Source organism: Cydia pomonella, chromosome 11, assembly GCF_033807575.1.
Source record: "Cydia pomonella isolate Wapato2018A chromosome 11, ilCydPomo1, whole genome shotgun sequence".
NCBI lineage: Eukaryota > Metazoa > Arthropoda > Insecta > Lepidoptera > Tortricidae > Cydia > Cydia pomonella.
The window spans coordinates 4,640,137-4,653,821 of NC_084713.1; the positions used below are offsets into that span (position 1 = coordinate 4,640,137).

The 13,685-nt window shown below is 37.6% G+C and overlaps 1 protein-coding gene across 2 annotated transcripts in view; it reads right to left on the reverse strand.

Annotated features, from left to right (window-relative positions):
• LOC133522664 (serine proteinase stubble-like) overlaps positions 1–13,685 on the reverse strand; it is a 236,706-nt gene that overhangs the window by 87,378 nt on the left and 135,643 nt on the right. Inside the window, exon 3 of one of the 2 annotated variants that reach the window (XM_061858054.1) lies at positions 9,398–9,481. In XM_061858054.1, the coding sequence (XP_061714038.1) occupies positions 9,398–9,481 (84 nt within the window). Of the gene's footprint in view, positions 1–9,382; positions 9,482–13,685 lie in introns of both variants that reach the window. The other variant, XM_061858053.1, reaches the window with a different exon arrangement.

The following is a 13,685-nucleotide window of genomic DNA, read 5'->3' on the forward strand; positions in this document are numbered from 1 at the left end:
TAAATCCCATCAGAAACTTCACCAATAAAAACCAGCCACCTGAAAATTGCTCAATGTCAATCCCATAGACAGAACAGTCTAGAAAACCATAAACTTTTACTTTCTCGTATAAGTACCGTACAAAGAAGGCCATATGTCTTATTAGATATATCACAGTTGACTTATGAATCGTGAACCTTATTGCAACGCCATAAAGTCTATCAAAGGTCAGTTAAAAGTAGTATATTACTCGAGCCCTTTCAATATATGTACATGAATGTATATAAAGATTCTCGGACTGGATTGCGGGAGAAATCTCGGACGCAAAGGGCTATCGGAAGATCGGCGCGATGCTTGAACTTCCACTTTTTAGGGTTCCGTAGTTCAAGATGCTGTCAGAGCCACTTTAGAGGGAGCATATAAATGCGCACGATGTCTTGATAAAGATCATGTCACTTAAGCTCTGGTTCCTGTTTCACAATAAAATTACACCATCAATGTTAATCTATTTCACCTTAAATTGTAGGTCCAACAAGTAAAATTTTTTAGACCGGGTGCTGTCGTTACTTACTGATTCAGAAACATACAGGAAAAATCGTGTGACTTAGACGTATACAACAAAGAAAATCAAGCTGTACGACTCTTTGTTACTCTACGAAAGTTATGGAAATCGTAGATCGTATGTGTCAGTTAAGATCGCATCCATTCAGTTCAAAATAGTTTTTGTGGTGAATCATATTTCTGACGGCCCATCGGGTACCACGTTCGACGTGTTGCCTCCCTGTCACACTGACGCACGAATTTACAAGTGTAACAGAGGCCCACTCTAATCCCATGAAACTGAATTTAAACTGTCGTTAGTCATACTACACGCGCGGCTATCATGGTCACTACTCATGAACTGTTACTTGACAATAGAATAAGCATCGAAATATATGTCGCGTAAGTGACTAAAAATACGCGACTCAATTTTTTTTTTCCATAAAAGTGATTTTTTCGGTAAAGCAAATATTTCTAAACTTTTAGTTTGGTTACCCCAAACTCTCACTTCTCAAGTTCTTATTACTTAACTTGACTCGTATACATAATAAGCAATGTTAATGCTACCAAAAAGAATTTGAAATAGAGGTGGATTGTCAAAATAAGCCTTCTCGCCACAGTAAATTTACTGCCATCTTACGACTTTGATCCTTATATTTTCACTAATATGTGTTAAATTTGTTAAATGTCAAAAAGTGGCGCCATATAATAGAGCATAGGCCAAAGGTATGGCGATGGCGGCATCGTTTCGAGGGATGGCGCCATAACCTGATTTCTAAAAAAATTTAACACATATAAGTGAAAAAAATAAGGATTAAAGTCAAATGGCATTCTAAAAGTATTAATCATGTGTCGAAAGATGGCAGTAAATTTGCTGTGTCTACAAAGTTTTCTCTGGCAATCCACCTTTATTTCAAATTCTCTTTGATGCTACATAGGACTGACTTCTTACACGCGATCTAGTGCAAAGCAATCTATGACGTGCCCTTGTCACAGCGGTTTAAATCACGGCACAGTTGCTCAAACAGTCGTACTAATGCCGCCTACAGCTTTATCGGCGGATCAGAAAGTGACGAATGCCCTAAAAGGGCATTAGCGATAATTAAGGTTTATGCGACGGACATTAGGCCGTGATTAATTAGAAAATATATCCGTGGGGGGAAAATTTCTGCTCCTAATTTTTTTTAACCATGGTTTAAATGATGGCTGATTTATGTAGAATTTCGAAACTATTTTTAGTGGTTGCATACTTAGCTTATCATGGATCACTACACATTATAAAACAAAGTTCCCCGCCGCGTCTGTCTGTGTGTACCTATGTATGTTCGCAATAATGTCGATGCAAGGTTAGCTTTAACGGACTCTAGAATTGATTTCGCGAGAATACAGCGATGTGTACATAGCCTTATTAACCTCAGCGACAGCTGTAACGCGTGACCAGTACTTAGATGGCGTTTAGATTAAGACCGGTAGCCATTTTGCTTAACTCTCTATATAATGCGTAACGCCTAATCATTTGTTTTCCGGTCCGTCAAGCGAATTTGTGTCAATTGTTTTAGTAATAACATTTATTTTGACACGCTAGCCAGATTAGGTATAATAATGTGTTGAAAGGGGATATTTAGGTACTTTAGCGCCACTTATACCATCCCACTAACCCGGGGTTAACCGGTTAAACCTGGAGTTACCATAGTTACCAGTACAATTAGACACTGGGTTAACGGTTTAACCGCTTAACCCGGGTTAGTGGGATGGTACAAGTGGCCTTAAAGAGGACTAACGTACCTAACTTTCTTAATTTGTCATAATCGAATTGTCATGCATATGCTAACATCATAACTGCAACCAAACCTGCTGGTTTGGTGCTTGCTAACCTGCTTAAAAATGAAGCATGTCAGATCCCTTTGACAACGTCGGCCAAAACACTTATAGGTAGGTAACCATGTCACGATTATGACAGATGACTTGAACATCTTGGCGCCAAACGCCAGCTCCGAAAAACTCGGCCCAAGCCCTCCTACCGTTACACATATAATGCATCTGGGCAACTCTACTGTTTCGTGTTGCCGGACTTTAAAAAAAAAAATTGGACTCGTAAGCTACAATCGCACTCATGCACGTTTTAGCCGTTCCTCTTGCGCGTACAGTTTCGTGCAGAAACTCTCCAATTCTTCGAGCCCTCAGGACAATTAACGCGTTCTTGTCATCAGCCCCTGACTGCGATGTGTTTGCTAGCAGATGGGTAAATGTATGTCGTGAATGTTTGAAATACTGTGAGATGATGGATGAATGATTTGTTTTCTATTGTTTATTGTATTGTTTGACATGAAATTGTATAATTGCATATTTTAAACCACTTGACATATTTTTAATTTATAATATTTGCATGACATAATTGTAGTTCAATAATTATGTACTATTTTGCATGTATACATTTGCCAGCGCTTTGGTGCGAACTGTAATGCTGTGTAAATATATCGTAATAATAATAAATAATAAATAATAGTTAAGACCCTTTTTTTTTGTCAGGATGTCGCCGTCGACGGATACGTCTGGGAGGAAATCATCTTCATTATCATGACAGATTAAATGTGAAGGTGTATCTGGTAACAATAGGTACTCTAGCTCTCTTTTCCATGTTCAAATCAAGGCATATAGATTTATTTTTCGAAATTGACTTCGCGTCTGAATCCACTAACCTGACCTAATGTCATCCTATGGTACAATTTACATTGCGCCAATTCTAAGTAGTTCGCGGCATCATATTATTATACCAGGCAAACAGCAAAGGCGACCTCAAGTGTAATTACTTCTATATATTATACAACAATGGAATGCTAAAATTTGTCACACATAAATAAAGCCGGTGCTAGAATCATAACTTATCAGGAAATAAGATCCGAGGCCACTCCAGTCGCGGTGAGTTTTCTAAAGAAACCTTAACAAATTACCCTCACCCATGAAACATTACTTCCATCCTGCTGTGAGAAAACTGCGTTTAAGGCCAGGTTCTTCCACCACAAAGAGACAACGGAACGCGAAGTAAAAAAAAAAACATTTTTGCTCCTTACCGGTAAGAAGAGAAAATTAAATTTTAAGGGGCCCGCTGATTACCAGTCCGCTGGACGATATCGGCCTGTCTTTTGCGAATACTAAACTCTAGGTTAAATTCGTTTTCATACGTAAAAGAGATAGATATTGCTTTCTATTCTTCTATCGATATTTTCAATTTAACGGGCCGTAGGGGTAAACTAGTATTAGTTTGAAACGCAAGAGGTATAAAAATATCAATGTGTTAATATAAATGTCTTATGTGTGTTCTTATGTGTGTTAGATTGTGTCACAAGGGAGCAAAAAGACATATTTATGGCGAGGGCGTACATTGAGTCCTGAGTGTAGTGAGGGATTCAAATGTTAACGCCCAACTTGGAAATAATTTCGCTACCATGTGTCTGTGACACACCGATTTTCACATCACCCATGAGGAAATTATTGTTTCAAAATATTATTTCAACTTAAAAAATAACATGGAAATTAAAGTGCCACTTTGGTGAAAATACGACGTAGTAGCAGGGAAGAAAAATCACTTTTCCGAATGGGTGATGTAAAAAAATAATTTAAACAAAGATAAGCTTTTGAAGAACGTAGCCTTAACATGTAAATTATCGTATTTAATAATTCATAAGTAATAGTAACAAAAGTGAGGGCGTTGGCCCCGAAACCTTTAGGGCCGTGTGCACAGGTGGCGCTGGTTTCACTATCGTTGGGCACTCTCTCCTAAAACAACAACGAATTAGGCCAGTTGAGAAAGGTAGTGTTTTTCTTGTTGTTTTTAAATATATTATGAATGATTATTAATTTCAATTCACCAAATTTAATAATATAAACTGTAGGTAACTCGATTATTTTGGGTAAGGCAAACATACATACCTTGATTAAGATACGTAAAATCTAAGAGTTCTAAGACAATTTCGTGCTTCGAATTTGACAGGCAAACGAGATGGTGTTGTACAGATCCATACATTTTGCGGTAACTTTGATTGTCAAAAGCTGATTTTTGACAATTTAGAGACCGCCAAAAAAAGGCGCATTACAACGCCATCTGTTGTGGATGACAAATTAAGAAGCACGTTTTTTTTCGTAGACTTAACCTCTCGATTACAATAAATTATCTTTGGTTAAGGTCACCGTAGCATGTTTTTTTAATAAATCCATATATTTACAAAACAACTTCTAGTTATGTACTTTATCTTCTCCTTCTTCTTCTTCTTCAACCTAGCGTTTCCTACTTAATCTTCTCCACTTTGCCCAGTCTTCGGCATCCTCGGGTGTGAGATTTTTCTGGTCCATGTCCGTCATGAGTTTTATATAAATACTGTAAATAAGTTTTTAAATAATTTAAGAAACTATTATTATATTTATTGACAAGGGAAATCTCGTTTTTTATAATATTTCATAAAACAATTTCTAAAAATGTTGACATAAAGATTTGGAAGGGTCGAAAATAAAAGCTCGGCTGAATTTCACCTTCCCATACTAAACTAAACTTTGCACATATAATGACAAGAGGTATAGCTATACCTGTAATCAGTTATATACTCATATTGTTTTGTAACTGTCGGTGAGTAAGGTTGCCAGAGCTCAACGAAGGTGCGGAGTGTTAGGGTCGGCAACGAGCATGTAACTCCTCTGGAGTTGCAGGCGTATATAGCCTACAGAGACTGCTTACCATCAGACGGGTCGTATGCTTGTTTGCCACCAGCGTAGTATATATAAAAAAAAATATAGCTCCAGCTTATAAACCAAACGAAATAGAGCAAAAACAAGTTTTGTATTTAAAACTTAAATTCGCTGTATTTTTTTAACTATCGTATCTGAACTGAACCAACATAAACTAATTACAGGCATAGGTAGATATACTTTATCCAATTGTAAGTAGGTAAAACAATTCAGAGCAATCTAGCTAGTTGCTTTAAAATGAGATCGTAACTACGATTGTATGAAAAACCCAGCTTGCTGTGGACTCTTAACGTGCATGAATATATTTTCACTGGACACATCCAATAACTCACCTGGCATTAATGCTGCCAGAAAAGATTAGACCTATATTTACCTAGGTGCACAAAAATTTCGCGAACATACCTGCTCACTCATAGCACTCAACATATCGCAATAAATATTCAACATGATCCATCAACTCAAATATGCACAAATGATTTTATTTCACTTCGGCACCTTTGTACTTCGAACCCCCCTCATAACCATAGAGAAATGAGTAAGCGAGTGTAACTCCATCCATCAATTCTCTTACCAAAACGCAGGTTATTTCGCAGCCGACACCTGGCGCCAAGTTGCGAATTGAACAGTACCGCTACTTGACACTAGATGTCATGAGTATCGCGACTGACTAAAAGTGTATTGCTCAACAATTTACAACCAATATTATAAGCAGAAGGAGTTGAAAATAATTCCGATTAATCCGGTTATAATATTAGCTGAAAATTGTTGAGCAGAGACTTTTCTTTGTAGCAGTATGACGACCGGTCTGGCCTCGTGGGTAGTGACCCTGCCTATGAAGCCGATGGTCCCGGGTTCAAATCCTGGTAAGGGCATTTAGTCGTGTGATGAGCATGGGTATTTGTTCCTGAGTCATGGCTGTTTTCTATATATTTAAGTATTTATAAATATTTATATATTATATATATCGTTGTCTAAGTACCCTCAACACAAGCCTTATTGAGCTTACTGTGGGACTTAGTCAATTTGTGTAATAATGTCCTATAATATAATATATATATAGTACTGATAATTCCGGTACTTGAAGCTAGATGTCGACTGCAAAATAACCCACGTTTTGTTAAGAAAACTGATGTATGGAGTTAGGACTCTATACTTACTTATTTCTCTATGCTCATAACTTTGAGCGCCCTGTCCCTCTGCCCTTATATAAATTCCTCCCAAATATGTATCACGGTACGTAACCTATTTTAGCATGTAAGAGCCCTTGAAGTATATTCAGAAACGTAATTTTAAGATCAATGTAATATAAAAATATTCGGATTCTATCTGTACCTGTACCCGACAAAGTATCTTCTCGGCTCCCTCGGGTACAATTCCTTGGAGGTCAGGCGGAATTACCAACTCCTTGTCATGGCATGCCGAGCCTTGCGTGGGGAGTCAGACTGTCCCGAAGTTGTTTCTGGTCTCGTGCGCCTGTTTGTTCCGGACGTCCCGAGAATGGCCCTCAGACCACGACAACGCGACCTGTTGGCCGTGCCGCCGGCGCGCACCGTATCGCGCAGGAACTCGCCGCTGCCCCGCGCCCTCTCACTGCTCAATGCGCTCCTGGCATCGACGCCTGAATGCGATCTATTTGCTTGGCGATGGGCGGCAGTGTATAGTGAATGCTTGAGATTCTGTGAGGCGATGGATGCTAGGTGCTCAACTGTCCCAATTTAATTTGTTAATGTGCCATTATTGTTTTTATAATTGTTAATACTTATAATTATTAGTTAGTTTAAGTTTCGTGACGCATTGGTTGGCAACTGTAATGTCATGTAAACATTTTTATCAATAAAATAAAATAAATAAATAAAATCAGTTAAGAGGAAAAGGAGACGACCGCTTCTCCCGACAAACGTAAGCCCCTTTTTCTCTACGAAGGGGCATAGCTCTGCTGCGGTTAATATACATCAATATTTTCAATAATATTACTATCCAGAGAGGAAAATGGTGACTACGTTTGTATGAAAAGGCAGTTTCGGAATGGTCGTTCGCTTTCAACTTAAGACGACGCATTGTAAATTATGGCGTCAAGTATCTTGATTTAGCTGTTACAAAACTCATGAAAGTATTGTACTTGGTGAACTGGTTATTCATGGTATCGACTTCATTTCTGTAGTTGTCGTTACACGATTGGTAAACTAATTTTTTCACTTCCATTCTGTAGTTGTGATTTTTCGATTAATTCTTGTTTTTTTGCTAGCGCAAAAGCGAATTCACTAAGCGTAAAGTGTCGGAGGGTTTCAAGAAACAAGCAAGCAAGCGAGCGCCGCTTTTTATTTTTTTTGTTTCACGGTGCGTTACTTTAAACATGAATATCATTTCGTCACGTTCGCACACATCTCTTTCAGCCGCCTCTGTTTCAGCTTCCTTGTTTTTCATCTTTGATTGGTCTTAGAATCTTCTAGCAGACATAATACGCAATATTAAATACACTTTTAATTTAATTTATATGTCAAATGCTCATTTGAAAATAAGTCCCCTTTTGGGTTAAATATGCACACTATAATTTTACCAAGCAGGGGTTGTTGTGTTAGGTATGTTTCTGAAGCATAAATTGTTTGTGTGTGTTTAAGATAACTGCGGGATACTTCACATTCTGTAATACAGTGTTTATAATTCATTGTTTACTAGCATTGCAAATGTTCCGTTTAAATTTGTAATATTACTTCAATATCTTCATTCTTCTTTGTAAAGTTGAGCGTCATGCTTGGAAATATTCGCAGGCAAAACGTTTCATCAGAACATTTCATGAATCATGAGAAATTAAACAAACGTTTGTATTATTGCAAACAAAATTAAAATATATATATTGAAAATAAATACAAACTGAGACACTTGCACAATTTGTAACGTATTACGACATGCAGTATATTTCCATTGTGACTAACGTCTTAATGTAAACACCTCTATTTAAGTAAAAATGTATTCATAAAGTAGGTTAGTCTAGTGCAACAATCTTTGTGTGTACGTGTGTTTGAGTGCAAGCATTAAAATAAATATCGTCAAGTCTATCGACTAAATAAATACTAAGTGAGCCGTATCAAATATTGAACTAAGTTTCTGAGCCGCGTTATCCTTAGCCCTCGTATTTCATGCACAAAAGAGCGAGAGTGCTCAATCCAGCTAGTAATCCGTAGTGCTAGCATGTTCAGCAGGCAATGCCCAAGGTCCTGTAAAAGAGCTCACCGCTGCCCGCCCGGGGCGCGTGGCAGACCAAATCAAATGGTTTGGTCAATGAACCGGTTGACAATTCATGTCAACCGTCATTGTTTTCATGCGTCAAACGACAGTGTAAATGGTAGCCTAATTACTTGAGAATAGATAATGATCATGATTCAATGTGCATGTGTGTCTTTTCATGCCTCCGTCTAATACACGATTACGTGTATTAGTAGTACTAATAGTGCTCAACCCCTGTGTATATGTAGTACATATACGCATATAGTGCTCATTGTTCAATCCGTTAGTGCCAGCAATGGCCAGCAGGCAGTGCCCAAGATGCTTACTGTAAAATTACTCACCGTAGCCTGCCCCGGGGCGCGAGGCGGGCGGGATTCACAATCAGCGCGAGTCTTTTATTTCGGCACAAAATTTTGACCGTAAATATACTGACGTTCCGATTTTAAATTTAAGATATGTCAAATATTAGGTCAAAAAAGACGTTTCTTCAAACAAAACCGTCACTTTGACACTACCGATCCATATCGTATCTAGACCTAATATTTGACGTATCTTAAAGTTTGAATCTGGCCGTGAATCTTTTATGTGTTCGCCAAATCAGTTTTAGGAACATCAGGCAACCCATATTTTTTTCACGCGGCAAACTATGACGTGTATTTAATACTAATAGTGCTCAACCTCTGTGTATAGTACTCATTGTGCTCAACCCTTTAGAGACCCCCCATACTAGCGTCTTTTGAGCGTCGGTGTCTAGTCAGCGCTGCGGAAAATAGTTTCACTGCACAGTTGCGTTGCTGTTGATTATCAATTGAGGTCTAGACGGCGACGCTCAGGAGACGTTAATTTGGATGTTTCTTAGTGCTAGCAATGTTCAGCAGGCAGTGCCCAAGATGCTTACTGTAAAATTGCTCACCGTTGCCCGCCCGGGGTGCGGGGCGGGCGGGCGGCGCCAGCGCCAGCAGCGCGAGCGCCCACCACCATGTCATCACAAGCACACCTGAAACAAACATATATAGCGTGTATTTTTGATACGATCACATAATCAAAGTTTAGGCTTTAATGAACACACTTTTATATAGGTTTTAAAAAGCGCTGGTGGCCTAGCGGTAAGAGCGTGCAACTTGCAATCCGGAGGTCGCGGGTTCAATTCAAACCCCGCGTCGTACCAATGAGTTTTTCGGAACTTATGTACGAAATATCATTTGATATTTTTTCGGTGAAGGAAAACATCAAGAGGAAACCGGACTAATCCCAACAAGGCCTAGTTTACCCTCTGGGTTGGAAGGTCAGATGGCAGTCGCTTTCGTAAAAACTAGTACCTACACCTAATCTTGGGATCACTTGTCAAACGGACCCCAGGCTCCCATGAGGCGTGGCAAAATGCCGGGACAACGCGAGGAAGAAGAAGACTTTTATATAGGTTTTATAAAAAATGGACGACTTTTATTTTTCCATATAAAACCATACAGCAAACGATGTATCACTGACGCTACGTCACATCAAAACTGTCACAGGTGATCACGATGTACAAAATACATTGCCGGGCGAAAATTTTATCAAAAATTAGTCATGCTATTGTGGTTAAGAGTAAATTAAAATTTTCTTGCAGAATAATTTCATACCACTAAAACCTACATCTCATTTAAGTTTGTAAAACTAAATTACAAAAAAGAAAAATAATCTATTCTGCAAATAGGCCTCAATGGATTCACGATTAATAACACAATTACTGTGACATCAAAAATGGCATGAAAACTACATAGCACTTAATCTTGGTAGTAAAACATCAAGACTTCATAAACAGAACTGTGTATTCCTTATATGTATTTACCTCACGACTGTATATTAAGATACAGTACCCTAAGTTCAAACAGTTATGATAGAGAATAACCGTATTATAGTCTAATCATATAAGTAGGACCATCGTCCCAGCTCAGTCTGCGCGACAGAACTAAATCTATATCCGACTAAAAACTTGAATAACTTTAAAAAAATACTTGCGGGTACATATCCTCATAACAACCCTCTTTTCACGGCAATTCAGTAATTTAATGACTAGCCATACCGTAAATAACCGCATTATTAATCCAGTCCAGTAAGATAAGAAGATAGAATAGAAGAAGATAAGGTCCAGTTTGGTCAGCACATAGTCTGGTCAATTTGTAAACATAAAAGAAAATCCTTATACAGAAAAACTTGTACGTTTTTGCACACTCTTTTTGTCTAAATATTTTATTTGTAAATGTCTAATGACTAACAGTACTGTAAATAACCAGATTGTAGTCCAGTCAGGTCTGCACATAGTCAGGCAGGCAATCAATCTGTCCAAGTAAACTTATTAATGTAAAAGAACATACTTAAATATGGATAAAAAAAATATCGATATTGTAGAAATTTTAGTTCAATCAGATAGCAACATTTTCATAGCACTAAATCTCTCCAAATAATAACTTGCATGGTCTGCACATAGTCAGGCAGGCAATCAATCTGTCCAAGTAAACTTATTAACGTAAAAGAACATACTTAAATATGGATAAAAAAATATCGATATTGTAGAAATTGTAGTTCAGTCAGATAGCAACATTTTCATAGCACTAAATCTCTCCAAATAATAACTTGCATAACTTAAAAAATTATCGTATATTATGTAATAAAAATGGTAATTGGCGTCAGTGGATAAACTTTCTATACGTACATATCTTTATCAAATCCTCTTTTGAAAGCAACTAAGTAAATTACTAAACATACTGTGGATAATTTTATTGTAGTCAGATAATAGTGGATCACCGGTCCACTTTGGTTTGCACTTTAGGTAGACATCACTCAAACTGTCTCATTAAAAAGTTATAAAAGTAAAATTGAATCCTTTAATAGAAATTTATGACGTTTTTTGTAAACTCTTTCCACAGCAATATTTTATTTGTAACAGTACTGTGAATAACCGTATTGTAAACATTGTAGTTTAGTCAGATAAGTGAGGACCACCGGCCCAGTTCAGCCTGCGCGGGAGCACTAAATCTCCGCGGCTATCAGCTGTCCGCGTTATGGGCATGCGCAGCCTTTCTGACTCGGTAATGATTTAGTTACGATATTGTGGAAACGCTGTTTTGAAGCTGATATGATTTAAATTATTTCTAGGGAAATAAATATATGAAATGGGATAAAGTTGGGAAATGGGTAATCGAATATCCAAATCATTTTTCTTTGCTTATATAACTGTAATAGCAAGAACTAAGTGAAATTAACGCTTTATAACTGACAGATATCAAACTGAAAAAATACTGAGGTTTGCCTAAGAACCCCTAAGGTCTGTTTCACAAAGTCTGCGTAAAGTATCGGATAGCTAATTAACAATTAAATTAACTGCCAGATAAAACTTCCTGCAAAACTTAGCACTTTATCTACCAGATGGGCTTATTTGAAGATTGTGAAACGCCAACGATGACTTTATTCGTCAGATAAGTGGCAAGTAGGGTAGTTTTTCGGGACTTTACTTGGACATTGTGAAACAGGCCCTTAGAAGCGTAAAATATTCTTCAGGATATTCCCAGTTTACCAATACCCAGTGACAAACACTACCTATTGATAATTTTCAAACCCTTAACCTATAGGATAGGATCCTAAATCACACGCTCGATAAAGGTTAATTTCGAAACTGCGGGAATACTGCATGTTTATAAAATATCGTGTATAATTAAAACGTGTGAGACGTCACGTAACACAAATTAAATGACAGCCATATAGCAGTTTCACACGAAAGCAACACATCAAGTTGTCCCAGATTTGAGCGATGGACGGACGTCGGAGCGCAGACGGCTTGGCGCCTCCATTTTTAGATTCGCGATGGACGTCGGACGGTCAGCGTGCTGATTTAAAGCATAGCTTTAAACCAGACAGCACACACAGCAATCTTTCTTTAGTATATTACATACCTAGGGCAATAAAGTAAGAAATGTCTCGCTTCGCCTCGGCTGACAATTCCACTCCATGCGAGATAAGGCTTTCTTACTGGCTAGGTGTGTATACTATTTTTCTGTACGACGGAGCCGGAAAGTAACAACTTTGTCTAGCGCAGCGTACCGAATATTGACGCTTTCTGCGTGGAGAATAGAAACATCAATTTGTTTTGATATTGATATCACATTGGTACCTTATGTGGTGCACGCGTGCAATATCAATGTACAACTTCTGTTTGTTTGTTGTTTTGTATTGTTGCTTTCTTTTTTTCAAGATAATGTTAAAAAAATATCATATGAAAATGGGATTTTGAAGCGTCGCATGCGTGGTTTGATTTGTTACAGTACATATGGTGCCAGTTTATCGCACTAGTGCGATAATTAGCACATTATGTTACTATACATTCACATTCGGGTAACGGGTAACCAATGTCACTTTGACGTTAGAAATATCGTAGATAGATTTTACTGGGATCACAGCGGAATCAAAATAAACGTCAATTTTGATATGTCTTTTAGTTATCGATCTTTTAAAGATCTTTGCAAGATCTTAAACGTGTCGTAATCATTATTCGAATCGGGCCGTTTGTCGAAAATGTAACGAGCCATGTACTGTAAAACGTTGTACTACGCAACTCGTGTCGATTTAAAACACTCCTTTCGATCATGTTTTAACTTATCTCTAATTATTGCGAAGTTCCTATTTTTCGCACTTGTATCGTAATGTGCTATTGAACTTTTCTGTCAGTGTAAGCAATCTTACGGATGAGTATAGCCCATCAGTTTAAAAGAAGTCTTTTTTGAAGACTTTTCTTTGTGTTGAATAATCTTTCGTTGAATTGACGTCATATCGCAAGTATTCATAATCAACACATTTTTACAAAGAAAATGTTCTATCTTTGTTGAATTGTTGAATAATAATACTTTAACTCGAGACTTTTTACGTTACTCTCGGACAGTAAAATGTTTTATACAACTTTGTTCTTCTTACGTTTTATAATTTTGAATAACTGCTCTTTAGAGAATTTGTAAGGAGCCTTAATCAAGGCGTATTAATCTATACGGCTTTGTTACAAATCAGCTAAGTTATTTTTCTATCGAACCAAATTCCATATTAATTATTGGAATAAGGGTACCATTCGGATGACGACTGGAGCAGGGCTATTTCTTCTTCTTCTCAGCATATTCGCGTCCACTGCTGAACATATGCCTCTTTCATGGATTTGGATTAGATGTTATTCTGTA